At 28.7% G+C, this 23505-nt stretch overlaps 1 protein-coding gene across 1 annotated transcript in view; it reads right to left on the bottom strand.

Moving 5' to 3' along the window:
• LOC135957484 (uncharacterized) overlaps positions 1–23505 on the bottom strand; it is a 233071-nt gene that overhangs the window by 124511 nt on the left and 85055 nt on the right. Inside the window, exon 2 of the mRNA XM_065508236.1 lies at positions 6010–6861. Coding sequence (XP_065364308.1) covers positions 6010–6079 — 70 coding nt within the window. The 5' untranslated portion in view covers positions 6080–6861. The remainder of the gene's footprint in view (positions 1–6009; positions 6862–23505) is intronic.

Genomic DNA, 23505 nt, shown 5'->3' with positions numbered 1-23505 from the left:
GATGGATCCATTCAAAGTGAATAGTTATTTCTAAATATCTTGAGAACTGTATATAATAACACATACTTTGGCTAAAAATAGTAGGGATTGGATTAGTGGGCGTAGTACCTTCCATACAAAGTAAATAGTTAATTTCGAATATCTGGAGCACTACAAATGTAAAAGCATTTAAATCGAATCAATTTCTAAATACTGTACGTAGTTTAGCTGAAAATATGCGGAATTTGATTATTATAATAAACACTAAATTAGGAATAAAAATATAAATTTTAACAATTTTCAAGTTATAATGGGCCATCGAAAATGCTTATGTTTTATATATGTATGTATTAACATCTGTGGATAAATGAAATAAATACATTCAAAAATGTATGACACATATATTGTTTATGTTTGAAATTTTGCAAATCCCCATTTTGGTTATTATAAACCTTAATATCATTGTCAGATTAAACGATAGTTCATTTAGAGTTACTAAAATCATTAAAAGATTATTATTTATATATTAAATAACTCATCCGCCTAATAATATTCCCCATAAAGCAAAGCTACATTATAATAATTCCTTTAAACATCCTAAAAGCAAGCAAGTTAAATACAATTTGCACCTTTAAGCGAAAACGAATCAAATCAATCACAATAACAAATACCCCTGACCACTGGACTGTTTATAGAGATGTATGTGTGTGTGTATGTCCTTAAAGGACGTGACACACATTGATAATACCATCCTTTTATGTCACATAATGGAAAACTCATTAAGTGCTTTCAAAATAACACAATTTCTTATTCATCTTTGAGCATGTATGTCGGTTGGTTGGTTGGTTGGTATTTATATATGTAGTCTCTCCATTAGTTTGAATTTACATGAGCAATTTTGTGGATGCCAAAATATACGAACGGATACCAACAACAGTAAAATTATAATAAAAACAGCAACAAACAACAATGACATACAAATAAAAACTTAATTACATATCGAGCCCTTAGCGCCAAATTATCGTAAGCGACATTTTCTAATTTTTTTTTTATTGCAAAAATAAAAATTTTATGGACCGACTGATGTTTTAGCGTTCTCAGAATATCAAAATTGTTAATAACTTAAAAATTTTAGCGGGTAAGATTTTATCGTAAGTCAATGTTTATATTTTATAGAAAACAAATTTTATCGTAAGCGACACATTTCGATTTTCTCCAATTTTCGTTTGTTGCAGTAACAACGCATTTATGTGTCAAATAGAAAAATAATTGTTTAAAAATAATGATTAAGTCTAAAGTTATAAGCATTCGAATTTAAAAAAAATTAAAAAGACGATTTTTCGCAAATTTTCTTGGAAAAAGGTACTTTTTTCTTTCTAAAAAGGATGTATAAGGAATATATACTTTCTGAAAGCTAAGGTTTCGTAAAATATTTTAAATTAAAAAAAAAAATAAAAATATAAAAATATATAAAATTATATTTTAGGGAAACAATTCTAAAATCGCATATTCGATATCAAAATATAGTAACCAATTTTAGGTGGCCTAATATGTTTCTAATTATTTTGTAAAGGGTTCCGATAACCCCGACCTGGTATGGATATTACAGCCAAAAAACTAAAAATTCCCATTTTTGGATTTTTTTCAACACTTTTTGGGAATTGCGGGATTCTTGATAATAAATTTCAAAATTCGTTTTTATTTTTCCATTTTAAATAGAAAAATCTACATATCTGTGAAATTTCACTAAAAACTATTCATAAATAAAAATTTAATTTCAATTCGAAAAATTTGTATCTATGCAAAAATTCAATAAAAAGCATTTTTTGTCATATTTTTCAATAAAGTATTCCATGAATTTTTAATTGTCAAAAGTTATAAATATTTTTGAGAAATAAGCAAATATATTATATCGCATCATAACATTTTTAATTCTATGCATAATATAACTATCACAAGGTAGAATCAGTAGAAAAGTAAGTTCTCAATTTGTAATGCCTTGAAATAAAAAATAAAAATAAAACATCAAAAATTAAAAAAGTTTATTAAGTATTTTTTGGGAAGAAAACAAATTAACTATTAAAGAAATATTCGTGTGAAATGTGCTGTGTGTAAATGTTCATTTGAACAAAAGGATAAAAGGTTTTTAAAATGTAAACAATTTTTAAATATTCTTTATTTTTATTCATATATTTTTTTCTCATTTTCTCATATTTGACATAACAAGGCATACAATTTTTAACTCTCCCTACTGATTCTACCTGGTTATTGTTGTATCATGATTCTATGTATAAATTTCAAAATAATCAAAAAAACCTTTTCCTGTAAAATTTGTGTTTTGTCGCTTACGATAATTTGGCGCTAAGGGCTCGATAAATGCATTAATACTATCAATAAATGATTGGCTGAGGGTACAACGGATAGATAAGCTAAAGAAAGCAAAAAAAAGCACTGGCACTAACATTTTATAATGGCTGTTAACGAAATAACAAGACATTCATCTAACACCAGCGAATTAAGTCGAAGGTGGGCAAATGGATGATAAATGTGTGTGTCCTTATATGTAGTGAGTATAATTAACCCTTTTGGGCATTAGGGTATCGGTCGCAAGAGTAGAATTTTAAAATCTAGCACTTTTTTTAATATGTACTGAAATCCTACTTAGAGGAAAAAACAAACTCCATTAATTATACGTACCATCAAAAAAAATAGGGGGTATATTGATTTTGTCATTACGTTTGTAACACATCGAAATATTTATCACCTAGCTCTAATACAAATGGCCTCCCGGATTACTGTTTGCAAAGTCATAAATATTATGCGGCAATCCTGATGAAATTATGCACAAATTAGTACTAAGTACTCTGTAATTATATACTTTTTGATTTCGAAAATGGAATTAAGAATTAATTCGTTCAAACTTTGGTCGATAAGAAACATTGGAGGGAAAAAACCATATGCTTTAAATATGCCAGCCATGTGAAAATCTATATATTGTAACTTTAAAAAACTTATTAGAAATTCCCGAAATTTACAGAAAAAGATTCCTCGAGACTTTCTAATAAAGGTTTCCGTCAAAATTCTCCAGGGTAGGAGCACTAGTAGGGTCGTTGGTTTATGCCAAAAAGTAAAAGATTACTTTTTACAGTTGCTAAAATTTTTTTTGGAGTTTTAGCTCAATCAATTTAAAATAAATTCCTCGACCATGAGTCCCTAGGCTGACGAATACAGAGACAAAATTTTCAATATAGAAAATGCTGTGCAGAGAATATTTCTCCAACTAATGTATGTATGTAACTTCAGTAAGTACATATCTAGCAGTATTTGGTTATTTTTACACCTAGATATATATTTGTTGAAATTATGGACACAAAACATTTAAAAAACTGGGTAGAATTACGTTATTCTTGATCGCAAAATTTATATATTTTTATATTTTATAAAACATATTTATTTATGAAGAATTGGTAAATGTAACTTTTTATTTAAAGTGTAACTTTTAACTTTTTCCAAGAATTACCAAGCAGCGAGAAACAGGTCTCATAAAAATAGCATTCGAATTTGTATTAAACCCTTTTGAGTGATTGTTCTTGGGGAAAATATTTACACTCAAAACTAGCTGACCCGACAGACGATGTTCTTAAAATCGATTTTTGAATTTGTGAGAAACGGTTTGAAATGGGTAAAAATAGTTAAAAAGAAATAAAAAAACGTATTGTTGAATGATAATTTTTATTCATTTAGGCCATGAAATAAAATATACATAGAAGCCCTACTGAGACACAAAGAACCTAAGTTTGTTGTCAAAAACCTAAGTCTTGCAACAACAGAATACATGTAAATCAATGTACATATCTTGAGTTTTTATATAAGTAATCGAATTTTGGTCTAAAAAATTAGTGATCACAGATCGAGCTCCTTTTCTTGATTAATCGCTTATTGGCCAAGTTATTAGCGAATATTTGATATTTTGAGTTTTTATATACAAAATCGATTTTTGTTCAAAAATATGAGTGATCACAGATCCAGCTCCTTTTCTAGATTAAACGCTTATTGGCCAAGTCGTTAGCGCATTTAGATTTTTTTTATAAATTTTTTATATAAAAAATCAATTTTTGTTCAGAAATATGAGTGATCACAGATCGAGCTACTTTTCTTGATTAAACGATTGTTGGCCAAGTTATTACCGAATTTAGATATTTTGTGTTTTTATATAAAAAATCGATTTTTGGTCAGAAATGTGAGTGATCATAGATCGTGCTCCTTTTCTTGATTAAACATTTATTGGCCAAGTTATTAGCAAATTTATATATTTTGAGTTTTTATATAAAAAATCAATTTTTGTTTAGAAATATGAGTGATCACAGATCGAGCTCCATTCCTTGATTAAACGATTATTGGCCAAGTTATTATCTAATTTAGATATTTTGAGTTTTTATATAAAAAAACAATTTTTGTTCAGAAATATGAGTGATCACAGATCTAGCTCCTTTTCTTGATTGAACGCTTATTGGCCAAGTTATTAGCGAATTTAGATATTTTGAGTTTTTATATAAAATATCAATTTTGGTCAAAAATATAAGTGATCATAGATCGAGCTCTTTTTCTTGTTTAAATGTTTATTGGCCAAGTTATTAGCGAATTTAGATATTTTGAATTTTTATATAAAAAATTAATTTCTGGTCAGAAATATAAGTGATCACAGATCCAGCTCCTTTTCTTGATTAAAGGCTTATTGCCGAAGTTATTAGCGAATTTAGATATTTTGAGTTTTTATATGAAAAATCCATTTTTGGTTAGAATTATGAGCGAATTTAGGTATTTTGAGTTTTTATATAAAAAATCCATTTTTGTTCAGAAATATGAGTGATCACAGATCGAGCTCCTTTTCATGATTAAACGCTTGTTGGCCAAGTTATTACCGAATTTAGATATTTTGAGTTTTTATATAAAAAATCGATTTTTGGTCAGCAATATAAATGATCACAGATACAGCTCTTTTTCTTGAGTAAACGCTTATTGACCAAGTAATTAGCGAATTTAGATATTTTGAATTTTTATATAAAAAATCAATTTTTGTTCAGAAATATGTGTGATCACAGATCGAGCTCCTTTTCTTGATTAAACGCTTATTGGCCAATTAGCGAATTTAGATATTTTGAATTTTTATATAAAAAATCGAATTTTTTTCAGAAATATGAGTGATCACAGATCGAGCTGCTTTTCTTGAATAAACGCTTATTGGCCAAGTTATTAGCGTATTTAGATATTTTGATTTAAACAATTTTGCAATTTTAATTTAAACAAAAAATTAGCAAAATCGGTGCAGCCGTTTTTCGTTTTCCGATTTTAGATAAATCGAAAAAAGTCTAAATCGGTTCGGCCTTTCTCTACTGATGCAATTACCAACGAACGACAATTGATTTTTATTTACATAGATAATAAAGAAAATATACATAGAGCGGAAACTATAAAAATACTCAAACAAAAAAATTACTCACAAAACTTATACAGAAGAGTGTTGTTTTTGTTTTCACATAGTTTCTTTTACTAATACATTCTCACCACTTAGCTTTTTGACAACTGAGTTAGGTCTTTGACAGGAGAGTTTCGGCTATATGTATATTTTCTCTATGGTCAACATTTTGAAACGTAATTAAGCATTTGTTTTTGGGCAGGTCGCATCGTTACACAATATTCTTAAATATATTATTCAAACAACAGTGTATTTTCCCAATTCACCACTTAATTAGTCAAGTACTTTCTGTACTGATATAGCCAACCTCACTTTTAGATAGGTATCTTAGAATAAAGCAAATAGGTAAAATATGGTTTTACTTATACACTTATCCATACATACGATTTAAAGTCACAATAAAAGCAACTACAAACATGAAAGCCGAGTACAAACAAATATTTTTGTACACTCAGATAACCATATAATGGGAAACTATCAATCACAATGTTAGAGCGCTGCACATCTATAGAAACATATATAATTTTATATATAGAAGAGAATCAGGTACTTACCACTGCCGCTATCGTAGGATTTGGTGGTTGAGCCACTAGTGTTTGAACGTTTAATCTCTCTACGGCCCATGGCAATTGTATGAGATGTTGGCTGTGATGAGGGTGTGGCTGGTGCTGACGGTAGTTGGAGTTGCAGTGGAGATGGCGGCGATTGTAACGGTGGTGATATATAATGCAATTGATGTTGCAGCTCTTGTTGCTGTAGCTGACGATGTTGATGATGATAATGTTGTTGTTGTCGTTGTTGATGTGGATGTTGCTGTTGCAAATGTGTATGTTGTGTGTGTGAGTGGTGTTGATAATGATAAATACTTTTAGGTGAATTATTAGCAGACACACAGCCTGTTGCACCAGCGGCAAATGATGTGTTAGCACAGGGACCGGTACTTGTGTTTGAAGCTGAAGCAGCTGCTAGGGCAACGGCTGTTGTTGTGGCCAGCGATGGTGCGGATAATGACGATAGGGGGGATTGGACTAGCAATGATGCTTTCGGGGGAAATTCAAAGTAATTTATTTGGTGTTGATTAATGTGGGAATTCGTTAATGATAGACCTGATGTCGATGATACTGGATTCGAAAAGTCTGTTGTTGTAGCACCGGCTGTTAATGCTGCTGCTGCTCCTGTGCCGGCTGCTAGTGCTAATGGTGTTGTTGCTGTAGCGATGTTAGTGTTGCAAACACAGTGTGGTGTGGGTGGTGGTGCTGGACAAGAGTTGATGTTACTGCTATTGCTTATGTTCGAAAATGACGGCTTACGTAGTGATGTATGTCTCAACCCTTTGACAGGGTGTAATGGGTACTATCGGCCGGCAATACGAACCCAATCACGATTTTCACTATTATACCAAATACCTGCAAAGGCAAACAATATATACATATATATATAAATATATAGATAAATAAATACCTGCTAACTACAAATGAAAATTAATTGGTTTTTAGCTAATAATGTTTTATCAACATCACAAAATCTCGCACATGAAAAAAACCTAGATATTTTACAATATAGTTGAAAAAAGGCTTTAGTTTTTTGTGTCAGTCTGTTTATATTGCAGTCAATTACATGAATTATTTTTTGGTTGTTATTAGTTACACAAGTTTAACTGAGTGCACTAGATTTGTATACACTTGTTATATATTAGAGTGGGCCCCGTTTGTATGGAAGAAAAATAAGATTTGCTCATTTGATCATTTCTAAATATCTTTGTTCTGGCGTCAATATTTGAGGAGCTGGATTAGAGGATAAAAATTTAATTTTTAAGGATATTATAATCTTTTTTTTATACATGAAAGGTTTTTGAAATTCTTTTTCAATGCTGATCAGAAATTTTCTTGTAAGTTCAAAAATATTAGAAATTTTGTAATTTGTAATTTTTTTTTTTTAATTTTGTTATGAATTATTTAATGTCCTTAGTTTAAATTAAGGTCTATAAACCTCATATAAATTCATCAAAACAGTTTTATCCATTTTTCGAAATTAAATCTATTGTGAATTTTTTTTTGACATTTTTCGAAACCAATTTCAAAAACTCATGTAACAGTTGCACTTAAATTGTTTCAAAAAGCTTTCAAAGTTTTTGAAATGAAATATCAGTTATATTTGCATTTGAGTACCTTGAGGCATGCTTAAGCATTAGAGGGTTAAGTTTAACTAAAATACTTGCAACATTTCATGCACCTATTAGTTTGTCATGTTTGCTTTGTAATTAAGAATTTCAATGTTTGTATTTATTTTATTATTTTATTTTTTATAATTACATTATAATTGCATTATTTCAAAAATTGTTGCATAATAGCCATATATTGTCCAATATTTTAAGACGAATCAATAATATCTGAATCTTAAAAATATCGTTAAACATATGTAATAAAACATCCATAAATATATGCAGATAACCCTCTTAAAGAAATTTAATCAATTTCGTGCATATTTTCTCATTTTGTATGTACATACATATGTATCATAGACAATAACTAGATACCTAAGTCTGTTGTCAAAAACCTAATTCATGAGAATGTATTGCATGTATTTTGTTATTGTATCACCTGTATGTGTGAAATGAGAGTAATTTTTCAATATATATTACTCTCTCCTTCCGTTCTATGTGTTCATTCTATGGTATGTTGTTCCAAGGAAAATTTCAAACATTTTTCAAAAACATAAAAATATATGTAAATGAAATTGAAATTAATTAAATTTTTCAAGCCTTCTAGATTTGATTTGAAAACATAAAATATGAAAAAAATCATACTATTTAAGAAATTATTTTCAAATCATAATATTTATGTTGAGACTTTTTTCAGTATATAAAATTTTAAAAACTTAAAATTTTTGCAAAAAATTACAAAAGTTCGAATATATTTGTTTGGCGCCAGCCTAATTATGATAGAAGGAGTTGAAAAAATAATCGATTTAGTTAGTTTAGTTACAAACATATTGTGAAAAAGCCCTTTCAATGCATATAGGAAGGAGTATGTAAAAACTAACAACAATTTTAATTTCAAATGTTGGCAATTACACCCTAAAACTATTTTAAAGTTTATTTATTCGATAGTCCCTCTGGATGTTTGTTGTTAAATTTAGTTAAAAACAAGTACGAAAATATGGTCAAGCCCGACCATATAATACCCTACACTAAGCATGTAAATGTGAAAAAATATTGTTCCTTTTAAAATTTCAGTAATTTATTTTCGTGAATGATTTTCGGTAGAGGATGGATGGACGGACGGCCATCGTTTAATCAGAAAGTGATTCTGAGTCGAAAGGTTTACTTTAAGGTGAGTGTTAGACAAATATTTTTGGACCCAATATACCCTCCTCACTATGGTGTTGGGTATATTTCGCTCTTAACCAATATAAATCAATGAACAAAAAGTACCGATTAAAACAAATACAGCAATATCCACTGTAGATTGTTAACTTTGCTAACAATATTACCATATTTTCCAAAAATTTTATAATTTTTGCTTTCAAAATTTAACTTTGAATGGTACATTCAAAATGGTAATATCCATAGGGATCTCAATGGGAGAAGATTAAATACTTCAGTTTCGTCTGCATATAAGGTAGAATCACTCAAGTGGTTTGTTCATGTCAGAAAAACATGACTGACATGAACAAAACACTTGGGGCCTGTTTCACGATGTCGAAAGAAAAATGAGTCGAACAAATGAAAACTATTCGAAAGAATTTTAAAAACAGAGAATTTTTTCGATTTATTTTTCTTTCGAATTCGTTAATCGATATTCAATTAAGAGTCTGTCTCTCATAGAGGATGTCATGTAGCAATATTGGTTTTGTAATTAAATACCTTGTACTAGTATAATGCTGAACATATACCAATAAGCTAATGCTAATATCAGTTGCTATTAGAGGTAAGTGGCTAGTATAGGTCGATTTTCAAGGCTACATTACATGCCAGTATTCTGGAACTAACTAAGAATATTAGGAGATAATAAATTCAAGTATTCAAAAATGTTACCTATGACAACGGCAATTTCGATAAAATAAGGCTGAACAAAGTGAATCTGGGTCTTGATATTTTGAAATCTGATTTATTAACACTAGAGTTTCGTGTTCGGTTTTAACCGAAACCTAAGGCCTAAAACCGAAACCGAAACCGACAATTATTCTTCGGTTTTCACTTTTAATTTATTTTCAGTAAAAAAAAAATCAAAATTTAGAAATGAAAAACAAATTTTTTCATTCAATGATTCATCTAATTTCTCTAAAAGCAAATCAGTTAAATATCTTAAGATTACTTTTTAAATTTTTAAATTGTATTAAAATAATTGCTGCAGATGATGTTGCAGGCTACCTTTCGCAGGCTAGACAAGGAAACCTGTTAATAAAGAATGACACAAACTCATTTGAAAAAATTTATCATACGAGTATTTCCTGGCAATTAAACTTAAAATGATATTTATTTAGTTAATTTGAAAACAATAATGCAAAATTTGTGTAACAAAGACTTTGTTATTTTCAAATATTCGTCTCCCTTTGTGAATTAATACTAATTCAGGAAAACATGTCTCTAGTTCCATGTTAATTGATTCTTTGTAAAGTGGATACTATCTCATTTGAAACGTATTATTAGAATAAAAAAAGTACCATAAATACCCACATTTTGTATTCCCACTCAGCATCATGATTCTGGGTCCACTATTATAGATAATGCTAAAGAAAGGTACCACTAACGTCATATTTGGTAAATTTTAACTCATTCAGAATCATGTGTGCTTAACAATTTTACTTGAACCCCTATCAAGTTTGAAATCACAGTAATTTACTGATTCTAGGTTCAATATTATAGAACATTCAAAAAGTATCATTTTAAGAACGAAAAAGTACTCTTTAGTTTGGTTTAGTTCTTCTGTTTTGAAATCATAATAACGTTGAGCCCCCAATTCTTGATTATTTCATTACTGAGAAGCATATTAGCCATCGTTAGTGTATATAAGCTAACTAATTTAAAATCTTATATATAAATAGGCCACACGTTTTTTTGTGGTACACTATTAAGTATGTTATTGTCCACCAATATTGATGAAACCTATATGATTTAAAAGATTATTTTCTCTAGATGTGCACAATATAAATTTGTTTTAAAAATTCTTTCTATGAAAGTGTTAAAAAGCGTTTTAAATTTGCTTGAAAAACAACAACAAAATGAAAAAATATTTTTGCGTATACTCAAAGTAACTGCATAATTTTGTTATTAGTGGTCGAATTTTGACCACCAGGCGATCCTAGTACATATTAAAAAAGTACCATTAAAAGAAAGAGTACCAATTTTCCTTTATCCTCTTGAATTTTAAATTTGTATTTCATTTCCTATATTATTAACTGATTTTATTTCTAAAACATTAATATTTAACAAATTTTCACAAAACCGAGATAAAACCGAAAACGATCGCATTCCAATTTTTTAAAACCGAAACCGCGGTTTTGAAATTCTTCGGTTTTTTGGAAACTCTAATTAACACACAGTAAGAGTTATTGAAAAGGTTGAAAGGTTTGTAACTAACCAGTGGGAAAAAGATTGTGGAAACAATTCAAACCCTAACAAATTAATGTACACACAAAATAATTTGTAACTAACCAGCGGGAAAAAGATTCAGTAAAGAGGCCTTCCTAAATGAGTTATATTACAGACAAAAATCGCCATGTAAATCGTTTACAATTTACATGGCGTGTCATAGGGCGTGTCTGAAAATTAAAGCCTAAGTTCTGCTGAAGCAAGTCTTTCAAGAGGGTTATCAGGAATGGATTTTAAAGTATCACGTGTGTAGTTTCATATAAAAAAAACTATTTCAAGGAAACTTCTCAAGATCAAATGTTATAAAAAATATTTTTTTTCTAATAAAGAGAACAAAATAAATTTACTTACAGAGACACTACATACAGGAATAATTATAAAACCAATCATGTTTGAATTTTAAATAAATGTTTGTTAGAACATATTTTGTGATGCATTTTTGCATGTGTATGAAGTATTTTAGAAGGTGAAGCAAAGCCCTTCTTGAACATATTCTATGAGAGGGTAGAATATAATGAATTATAATGTGTTAATATGTCTATTAGAAGGCCTACAAAGTGAAGCCCTAGCATTTTTTTCTCACATAAATACATGCTCTTAAAATCACAGCAAAAACTATTGGTCTTACTTATTTATCATACATATGTACACAACATCCTATTAATATTTGACATAAACCACTCAGCAAAAAAGCCAAAAAAAAAAATTAACAACACATGCCAATTTGGCAAATAGCCTACGTCATCGATTATTTCTACAAAATTTTGCAAGAAATTCCACAAGTCATGAAAATAAAATTTCTATTTAACATTAACCTGAAATGAAATTAAATTTAATACGTAGCTGGAAACGCTAATAAGCTTTTAATGTGTCACACAATTTCTTGTTATTTGCAGACACACTCTCCCACCCAGGCATTTACAGCTTAATACGATTCATCTGTCACCTTATACAAGAGAATTAAATGGAATCGAATAAAACAAAATCACAACAATATCGATTTTTCTTAGCTGGGAAACAGGAAATTAATTAAATTGTGTGAAAGAATGAGCAAATACAAGTAAACTAAAAAGAAATTGAAAACGTTATACTACTCGGCTTAACACAAACACATACATACATAAGTATATATTGGGGAAACTGATTACGATTCTTTTAGAATATCAACAAGAAACAGCATCATCATCATCTGTTTTATTATGACCGGGATACGAGAAAAACAATCAATATTATAAGCATTCATGTTTGTTCTTGCTTATTCCCTAATTCATGTTCCTATGTGCAGCAACATCATTATCCTGAAAATGTTTTTAAATCATATTTTTGTGCCAGTAGAAATCCAATGAAGCCGTATATGGAAAATGAGAAGTGAAATCTGTAAATAGACGTTATTGTAGTCGCTATTATATTCGAGTGTTATTGCCCCTTGTTTAAAGAGCTAGAGCTCCAAATACACAGACGAACAAATAAAAACCCTTATCTTATGACTCACAGGTAGGGTTCCTACGAGGGAAAAATTTGCCGGGAATTCCCGGGAATATTTTTTTGTTAATTATCGGGAAATGTTTGTCGGGAATTTTCTGGAATTTCTTCATAAGTTTTCTTGTTGCTAATTAAATTATTCTATCATAGATTTTGTCGGTTCTAGCAACAGATAGTCAGTTGGCAACGAAGTATTGCTGTTGAAATAACCGAATTGTTTTCACTCAACTCAAGCCACAGCAGAAATATTTGGTTATTAAGAATGAATCAAAGTTAAAGTTTATACTTTTAAACGAATTATTAAGATACCTAACATTACAACTATTAGGAAAATTCAATGATTATTATTTATATTTAGAGAAAATAATAACAATAATAGTGGCTCAAATTTGTTTATCTACAATCAAATTTGAAAAATTTCTTTAGCTACGCATGTTTTATAGATTTAAAATGGTCGCAATTCTTAAGTTATATATTTAAACAAAGAATTTATTGATTTCATTTTGATTAAAACTACGACTGTGACAATACCGATCAAATGCCAGTATATAGTTGGTTTATACTGGTAAAATTATAAGTCAAATTATTCGAAAAAAACTCCGGTTTTTGGTTTAATATAGTGTTACAAATTTCCCGGGAATGAAACAATTTTTTAATTTCCTCCCGGGAAAGAAAAAAGTCCGGGAAATTAGGAACCCTACTCACTGGCTACTCTTTATTCATACTTTAACTATGATGTGACCGTTGTCTGTCAGAACATGCACATAAACACATAGAAATAGAAACAATGTAGCTAAATATAGGAACAATTATATTTTCATAGATATTTTTGTAAAAAAAATGTTGGTATTTTTAATATTTGCGCGATTTGGGATTTTATGGAATGATTTAATTAAAAGCAAATTTAAATGCCAAAATCATTTAGTTCATGTCGTTCAATCGAAAAATATTTTTGAAGTGTGTTTATTACCCTAGTCGGCGGCTGAAAAGGGCATCTCGTGCGAAAATTAGTTTTTGTATAATTTCGATACGTTGGCCAGTTAGTTTTCGCGATACTTTCACTTTTAGGTTTTTACTATAAACCGAGTTTTTTATGGGTTTATCTCAGGAACGTGAAATTAAATTTGAAAAGTTAAAAACTTTTCAGATGTTAAGATCCAACTTTTCCAGATTTTAACTCAAATTTCACATTCATGACCTATTTTTAAGGTTGATTGTAGATTATGCAATTATGATCTTTTGAGGCCAAGAACGAATCAAGCCAATATCGGATACTCCGTTCCAAAGTGAAGCGTATCTCAGAGAAAGTGTTCTACCACTTTATTCTACATACTTTTTAACAGGTATTTATATATATTTTGGTTCTCAAAATAAAACTCCGTCCCTAAAGGGTTTAATATAAATAAAACCAATAAATATTGAACCAATTGAAAACCAATTGGACCATAAACATTTTTAACAAATTCAGTTAAATTCCATGTTCCTGATGTTAAGCTGCTAGTTTTAGTGAAAACTTGAAATTTATAATATGAATATTAGGGTGGCCCTTAATTAACGAAGGTTGGATTTTGGCCATTCTCACCCCCCAGTTTGGTGAACATTAGTAAAAAAATCATCCTGAAAAAAATTTAAGTAAATCGGTTGGGGTTAAGACGTGCCGTGCCGCAAGCCCTCTGAAGTTTTGAGATGCATTTACAAGAGGAAAAAATGCCTTTTGTCAGTTTTTGTAAAAATTTTGCCATTAAAAAATTACTTTTGCAATTTAATTTAAAAGAATAGAAATGTGTACGTAATTGTCGTTCTAATGAGACATAAAAAACAGAAATTGGTCAAAAACTGTTAAAGTCATTAAAAGTTCGCCAGGCCATTACCGTGTCTCAGGCCACTAGAAGAAGAAATTTAGGAACAAAATTAAAATATTTAGATAAATATTAAAATAAAATCGCATTTTTACTTAAAATATATCCATATTTTCTTGTATATGAGTTTTTGTCTTCGTGGGATACAGTTAACATATTCGCAGATATGACCAAAAAAATAAATTTTTTTAACGGTTCAAAACTCCATTTTCAAATTTTTGTTAAACAAATTCCAGATTTTTTTTATCATCTTATTGGGATTTATTGAGAATATAATAGGGAATAAAAATATGAAAAAATTATGAAAATAATTCCTATAGTTTTTCGTACCTGCGATTTAAATTTTGAAATTTTCAAGAAAAACCAATAATTTGGCCATTTTTTGGCGAATGAGCTCTATTTCCTTACTGTTATGAATTTTAAGTAAAACCTATTCAGAATATTAAAGTCCAAATAATTCTAAATATAATCTAAAAGTTTTACTAAAATTGGAAAACGTTAAACCTTAAGTCGTGAAGGTGAAAGGTGAAAGGTCAAATTTCAATTTTTTTTCAATTTTCAATTTTTTTTCCCCTTGTAAATGCATCTCAAAACTTCAGAGGGCTTGCCGATTTACTTAAGATTTTTTCAGGATGATTTTTTTTTACAAATGTTCATCAAATTTGGGGGTGAGAATGGCCAAAATCGAACTTTTGTTTATTAAGGGCCACCCTAATGTATATGGAAAACGAATCATACGATTTTGAGATCAGCGTGGGAAAAAGTATTTAAGAAATATGTTTTGCACGAGGATCCCTATTTGGCTGTAGAATAGTATTATGGATATCATATGATTGTTAATTCTGAAAATTTTCATGAGGCATTTCATATGAAATTTAGCTATTAATGCCATTTTATTTTCAATGAAAACCATTTTTTCTGGAAATGGTGCGTATGATTAATAAAATATTACTCATACCACCGGTATGACATTGTAGTGTCAGTGTAACATTTTTGACAAAATTAGAGTATTCTTTGTAAAATAGACCGGATTTGGTATTCTTTAACTTTTCGGGTTTTCGACGATTAACCGGTTATTTTAACATATAACTTAAAAATATTTTGGTAAAATCTTTAAAAATATTCGTGTATTTTTTAAAAAATATTAGCATTTAACCATATTTCGTAAAAGATATTAAAAAAATTGCTTAAAGTTAATGCCTTAATTATTCAACAATGTCAAATTTGGAAGGTCTTAGTACAGTCATTAACATAAATCGTATTAGTGTCCACAAAACTGAAATATGATGGCAAAACATTAATGATTAAATTTTAAGTAAGTAAATTAGAATGACTAATTTGATTAAATTTTAATTAAGTAAATTAGAATGACAAAACCGAAATTGATTTTTAGAATGACAAAAGCGAAACCAGTTTTTTTAAAAAACACACTTTTCGGTTTTTGAATTTGCCGGTTTTTTGGACACTGCATGTTATTGTAGTACAAAAAACCCTAAACAATTTTTGAAATAAGTCTACAAGATGGTTTTCAATATAAATGCTGTTGTGTTTGTATTGAAAGGTACATTTTAGAAGGAAATTTTTACAGAATAAGTATAAAGTATGAATACTGTCAATGTTTAAACACCATTTACTTAAAACTAAAACCACTTGTACTTTTTTCTGTTTTCAATCATATTCAAATTTGTTTATGTGTTCTACTATTTCCTTTATACCATATTAGTTTTGTCTTCTTTTTTTGTTTGGTTTGTAGTTTTTTTCTATTTATATTCGTTAGCATAATGTCATGACACATTAGGGCAGTCAAATATAAAATTGGAAATGTGACCTTCCAATATTGTTGATAGAATGGAGCATAAACTCTGCTTTTAGTTTGTTCTCGAACAACTATTTAAGGTTACTTTGAATGCATCATCGAATTTCAGCATCCCATAAGTATGTCTTTCTTTATATAGTCACCTAAAACGCAAAAGTATCGTAACATCACTTTTCATAAGTTTGCAAAAGAATAGAAAGGTTTTTTCAAACGACAATTTTGAGTATTAATATTTGTTGAAAAAAAATATGGATCATAATACAATTTCATCGTCTCAACATTAGTTAAATTTTCAAATAATATAAATGATTTTTCGGTATTTATAATTTTTATACCCACCATAAAAAATTGATTTTGTCTTTCCGTTAGTAACATATCGAAATATTGGTCGTAGAACCAAAAACTATATATATATATCACGATCTAGCTATATCCGTCTGTTTAAAATACGGGGCCAGACGAAAGGAGCTAGCCGCCTAACATTTTCCACAAATACTCTCTGTTGATAAGGTTTGTTTGGTATTGAAAGTAGGCATTATCGGTATATATGTATATTCGGATGTAGTGAATCGTAATCAATAATAAAAACAAAATTAGATTTTTTTAACATACGTTGTTTTGCATTTTAGTTTACGATATGTATGGTAACTTGTTTAACTATTGTACATATCATTTATTTTTGTTTTCGTTTTTCTACCAAAAGAAAAACACCTTTTATGTTGAGGATACAAAGCAAATATTTAAATAGATTGTCAATATACATATGTATTGTATATACGATATTGGAAGGATAAGAGAAGGAATTATGTATGGAATTTAAGAATAAAGTGGTAGAAAAAAACTGAGATAGAAGACAAGTTTTATTTGAATATGAAGAAATAAAATATGATTTGTGAAGGTAAATGTTGTTTATTTTTCTAATATCCTATATATATTTACGTTTATTATTAATAGCTCGATAATTATTATAATTCAGGACAAATTCCATATATCGTTGGCTTAGTGAGCAAGTCCCCTTGTTATGAAATTGAGATTTTAATAGAAAATCTTAGAATATGTAAAAATATACTGTTTGCTTAAAAAACGTTTACAATTATTTAAGTTGTTGTCGTTAATGCAACCGTCTTTTTTTGTCAAAATTGCAAAATTATTGTCTCAGTCAAATGGATAGCCCCAAAGTTGTTATAATTATTAGTTTATTCATTTAATTTTAATCAAAATGATGATGAAATTTACTATTATGTCGATTGATCCATTCATTGCTTTTTGAGAGCAGCTTAAGTGAAATAAAAAAATATTCTAAGTCTACTAAAAAATACAAAATCTGTTGCACAAAAAGAACTTACAAGTCGACAATGAACTTTTTCTAAACTTTGATAAAAAATAGCTTAAAGTCAATGCCTTAAATATTCAACAATGTTAAATTTGGAAGGACTTAGTAAATAGCCCTTAACATACATCGTATTAGTGTCCACAAAACTGAAATATGATGGCAAAACATTACCGATTAAATTTTAATTAAGTAAATTAGAAAGACAAAACCGAAATTGATTTTTAGAATGACAAAAGCGAAACCAGCTTTTTAAAAAAACACTTTTCGGTTTTTTGAATTTGCCGGTTTTTTGGACGACTTGTAAAAAGAACTTACAAGTCGACAATTTACATATCTGAATGCAAAACCTTCAATATTTTTTTGAATAATTTCTACTTTGCAAAAAATATAGTTTCTTTCTAATTGAATAAAAACTATTACTGTTATGAATTTTAAGTAAAACCTATTCAGAATATTAAAGTCCAAATAATTCTAAATATAATCTAAAAGTTTTACTAAAATTGGAAAACGTTAAACCTTAAGTCGTGAAGGTGAAAGGTGAAAGGTCAAATTTCAATTTTTTTTCAATTTTCAATTTTTTTTCCCCTTGTAAATGCATCTCAAAACTTCAGAGGGCTTGCCGATTTACTTAAGATTTTTTCAGGATGATTTTTTTTTACAAATGTTCATCAAATTTGGGGGTGAGAATGGCCAAAATCGAACTTTTGTTTATTAAGGGCCACCCTAATGTATATGGAAAACGAATCATACGATTTTGAGATCAGCGTGGGAAAAAGTATTTAAGAAATATGTTTTGCACGAGGATCCCTATTTGGCTGTAGAATAGTATTATGGATATCATATGATTGTTAATTCTGAAAATTTTCATGAGGCATTTCATATGAAATTTAGCTATTAATGCCATTTTATTTTCAATGAAAACCATTTTTTCTGGAAATGGTGCGTATGATTAATAAAATATTACTCATACCACCGGTATGACATTGTAGTGTCAGTGTAACATTTTTGACAAAATTAGAGTATTCTTTGTAAAATAGACCGGATTTGGTATTCTTTAACTTTTCGGGTTTTCGACGATTAACCGGTTATTTTAACATATAACTTAAAAATATTTTGGTAAAATCTTTAAAAATATTCGTGTATTTTTTAAAAAATATTAGCATTTAACCATATTTCGTAAAAGATATTAAAAAAATTGCTTAAAGTTAATGCCTTAATTATTCAACAATGTCAAATTTGGAAGGTCTTAGTACAGTCATTAACATAAATCGTATTAGTGTCCACAAAACTGAAATATGATGGCAAAACATTAATGATTAAATTTTAAGTAAGTAAATTAGAATGACTAATTTGATTAAATTTTAATTAAGTAAATTAGAATGACAAAACCGAAATTGATTTTTAGAATGACAAAAGCGAAACCAGTTTTTTTAAAAAACACACTTTTCGGTTTTTGAATTTGCCGGTTTTTTGGACACTGCATGTTATTGTAGTACAAAAAACCCTAAACAATTTTTGAAATAAGTCTACAAGATGGTTTTCAATATAAATGCTGTTGTGTTTGTATTGAAAGGTACATTTTAGAAGGAAATTTTTACAGAATAAGTATAAAGTATGAATACTGTCAATGTTTAAACACCATTTACTTAAAACTAAAACCACTTGTACTTTTTTCTGTTTTCAATCATATTCAAATTTGTTTATGTGTTCTACTATTTCCTTTATACCATATTAGTTTTGTCTTCTTTTTTTGTTTGGTTTGTAGTTTTTTTCTATTTATATTCGTTAGCATAATGTCATGACACATTAGGGCAGTCAAATATAAAATTGGAAATGTGACCTTCCAATATTGTTGATAGAATGGAGCATAAACTCTGCTTTTAGTTTGTTCTCGAACAACTATTTAAGGTTACTTTGAATGCATCATCGAATTTCAGCATCCCATAAGTATGTCTTTCTTTATATAGTCACCTAAAACGCAAAAGTATCGTAACATCACTTTTCATAAGTTTGCAAAAGAATAGAAAGGTTTTTTCAAACGACAATTTTGAGTATTAATATTTGTTGAAAAAAAATATGGATCATAATACAATTTCATCGTCTCAACATTAGTTAAATTTTCAAATAATATAAATGATTTTTCGGTATTTATAATTTTTATACCCACCATAAAAAATTGATTTTGTCTTTCCGTTAGTAACATATCGAAATATTGGTCGTAGAACCAAAAACTATATATATATATCACGATCTAGCTATATCCGTCTGTTTAAAATACGGGGCCAGACGAAAGGAGCTAGCCGCCTAACATTTTCCACAAATACTCTCTGTTGATAAGGTTTGTTTGGTATTGAAAGTAGGCATTATCGGTATATATGTATATTCGGATGTAGTGAATCGTAATCAATAATAAAAACAAAATTAGATTTTTTTAACATACGTTGTTTTGCATTTTAGTTTACGATATGTATGGTAACTTGTTTAACTATTGTACATATCATTTATTTTTGTTTTCGTTTTTCTACCAAAAGAAAAACACCTTTTATGTTGAGGATACAAAGCAAATATTTAAATAGATTGTCAATATACATATGTATTGTATATACGATATTGGAAGGATAAGAGAAGGAATTATGTATGGAATTTAAGAATAAAGTGGTAGAAAAAAACTGAGATAGAAGACAAGTTTTATTTGAATATGAAGAAATAAAATATGATTTGTGAAGGTAAATGTTGTTTATTTTTCTAATATCCTATATATATTTACGTTTATTATTAATAGCTCGATAATTATTATAATTCAGGACAAATTCCATATATCGTTGGCTTAGTGAGCAAGTCCCCTTGTTATGAAATTGAGATTTTAATAGAAAATCTTAGAATATGTAAAAATATACTGTTTGCTTAAAAAACGTTTACAATTATTTAAGTTGTTGTCGTTAATGCAACCGTCTTTTTTTGTCAAAATTGCAAAATTATTGTCTCAGTCAAATGGATAGCCCCAAAGTTGTTATAATTATTAGTTTATTCATTTAATTTTAATCAAAATGATGATGAAATTTACTATTATGTCGATTGATCCATTCATTGCTTTTTGAGAGCAGCTTAAGTGAAATAAAAAAATATTCTAAGTCTACTAAAAAATACAAAATCTGTTGCACAAAAAGAACTTACAAGTCGACAATGAACTTTTTCTAAACTTTGATAAAAAATAGCTTAAAGTCAATGCCTTAAATATTCAACAATGTTAAATTTGGAAGGACTTAGTAAATAGCCCTTAACATACATCGTATTAGTGTCCACAAAACTGAAATATGATGGCAAAACATTACCGATTAAATTTTAATTAAGTAAATTAGAAAGACAAAACCGAAATTGATTTTTAGAATGACAAAAGCGAAACCAGCTTTTTAAAAAAACACTTTTCGGTTTTTTGAATTTGCCGGTTTTTTGGACGACTTGTAAAAAGAACTTACAAGTCGACAATTTACATATCTGAATGCAAAACCTTCAATATTTTTTTGAATAATTTCTACTTTGCAAAAAATATAGTTTCTTTCTAATTGAATAAAAACTATTATATGTATCGCTCATATTATCTTCATATAATTTTTAGCTTTTATTTTGAAACATTTGTACAATATAAATGTATTCAAAGTAGCTACGATATTTTCCCATTTTTCTGGTAATAAACGAATCAAGCCAATATCGGATACTTTATACCAAAGTGAAGCGTAACCCGGAGAGAGCGTTCTGTATCGATCGAAACAACTAGTAGTTGAACGGGGTAAGGTCTGGACTATATGGCGGTTGAGTCAAAAATTTCCCAATCACTTCTTTCTAAATATGTTTTAAAAGGTATTGCAACATGTAGCCTAGCGTTGTCATGATAGAATATTACGGTTTCATATCTGGCCGCATATTTGGCCAAACGATCGCACCAGCTCATTTGGTCCCACCAAATACAGAGCATTAACTTAGCGCCATGGATGGTCTTTGGTGTTGTTTCGGCTGGTTGGTCTTACGCTTCGTGTTATCGTAATTGATCCAATTTTCATCGCAAGTAATGATTCGGTGCGAATCTGATTTTCTTTTAAAGGTCTCTGATCTTCAATTTCCCTACTTTTGGATGAATCCTTCAATGTTTTGAATTTTTTTTACTCTCCTGAAAACTTGAGTTTTCTAAGATATAGAAATTTTGAATATAGTCCCTTGATATGTCAATATTCCACACAATAAACATATAACATGTCTTTAACTAAAAGTTATTAAGTAAATTGTTTTTACTTCATCATTTTCGAACACTTTTTAAATGTTAAGTTCAAGAAAATAAAAAAAAATATCATAAGGCATTAAAGAAAATTAAATTATCGTCTCTCACCTCTTACATATGGTCATATTAAAAAAGTTGACATTAAAGCATACCGACGCAATGTGGCATGTCATTCGTTCATGCAACCTTAAAGTATGCAACCATACAAAACTAATCATATTACGATGATGTTGTTTGTTCTGTATAGGTTTGACTGGATGGTTGCTGGAGTCGAAGGCAGACCAGTTGGCCGGCTGGTCAGTTGGATGGTTAGTTTATTGGTCGTACATACATTCTGCGTGTAGTCGATCTTTATATGACATGACATGAGAGTGATACATTGTTCACAGCGTTAAATGTCAGTAACATGTGTGTCTATTAGGTTGGCTCCAAAAAAAATACAATTACAAATTATTATAAATCATTGGAAATCTTATAAAATTAAGATTATCTTGATGTCTATATTGTGAATATATTCAACATGTAGCCAATGTTAAATCGGTGAGAAAAAGGTTCCGAAAAATTCATATAAAATTCGAACTAGATTGAATTTTGAAAAACGAAAAAAGCTGTTTCCTTTAATTTATATGAGGTTTATAGGATTTTATTTTAAACTAATTACTTTAAATAATTCTACGTTAAAATTTAAAAAAAATAAAAAAAAATTACAAAACTTCGAATCCTTATAGGTTTGGACGAGCATTTAGATACGGCATATAAATTACCTTTCAAAGACAGATATGGGAAATTCCACGAGAATGACAACCACGACAAAAAAAAATCTTGAAACTTTTTTTCAAGATGATTTGAATAGGAGAAAATACGAAAATGTTACTATGTGAAAGTATTAAGAGCTTATTATTACCGACTATATTTAATTTTTTAATTTAATTAGTATGCTTTAGGCTAAGATTGCGGCGAAAACTAAGCTCACAATTACACAGAAAAAAGAAATTCATAATTCGAATGAATTTTTTAATAAATATTATTAATCGAACTTGACTTTTTTCCAAAACTTTTTTCATTCCGATTTAGAACATGTTCATAAATATTATAAAATTGTACATGATGGAAATTTTATAATAAATTTCATTACAATTGCATTAAGTAATGATTTAGTTAACATAAGTATGTATTATTGTACAATGGCCCCATATTGACAAATCATTCAAGATTAATCAACAAAATCTTATTGATTAATGTTAATAATGAATTAGCATTAAAACATTTCTTCTGCTTCAAAAAAAGCAGTCAATTTCGCGCATATTTTCTCATTTTTTAGCTGAAAATCATTAAAAATAAAAAAATTTTCAAATAAAATTCGAAACATTTTTAAACAACATAAAAATTAAAATTTAAAAAAAAAATCTATAATCCTAAATATCTCTTCAACTAATATAGATAACCTACACTATATAAGCTTATTTTTAGTAGATCTTCTCAAGTACTATTTATATTTTTAATTTCAGCTCATTTGGATCATAAATTGATTTTTGGCGATTTTTTTAAAAAATTGAGACCCGAGGTGACCAAATTTGAGGGGCCACTCTCTGGCTCCCATTACCCCTAGGACACTGAACAACTACGAATCACATCGAAAACACCTCATCTCCAACCATGTGAAATTTTGTAATAATATTTCCAATAGTTCTCGA

This window comes from Calliphora vicina, chromosome 1 (assembly GCF_958450345.1).
Source record: "Calliphora vicina chromosome 1, idCalVici1.1, whole genome shotgun sequence".
NCBI lineage: Eukaryota > Metazoa > Arthropoda > Insecta > Diptera > Calliphoridae > Calliphora > Calliphora vicina.
The sequence above is the reverse complement of the archived record's forward strand: the minus strand, read 5'-3'. Positions and strand labels throughout refer to the sequence as shown.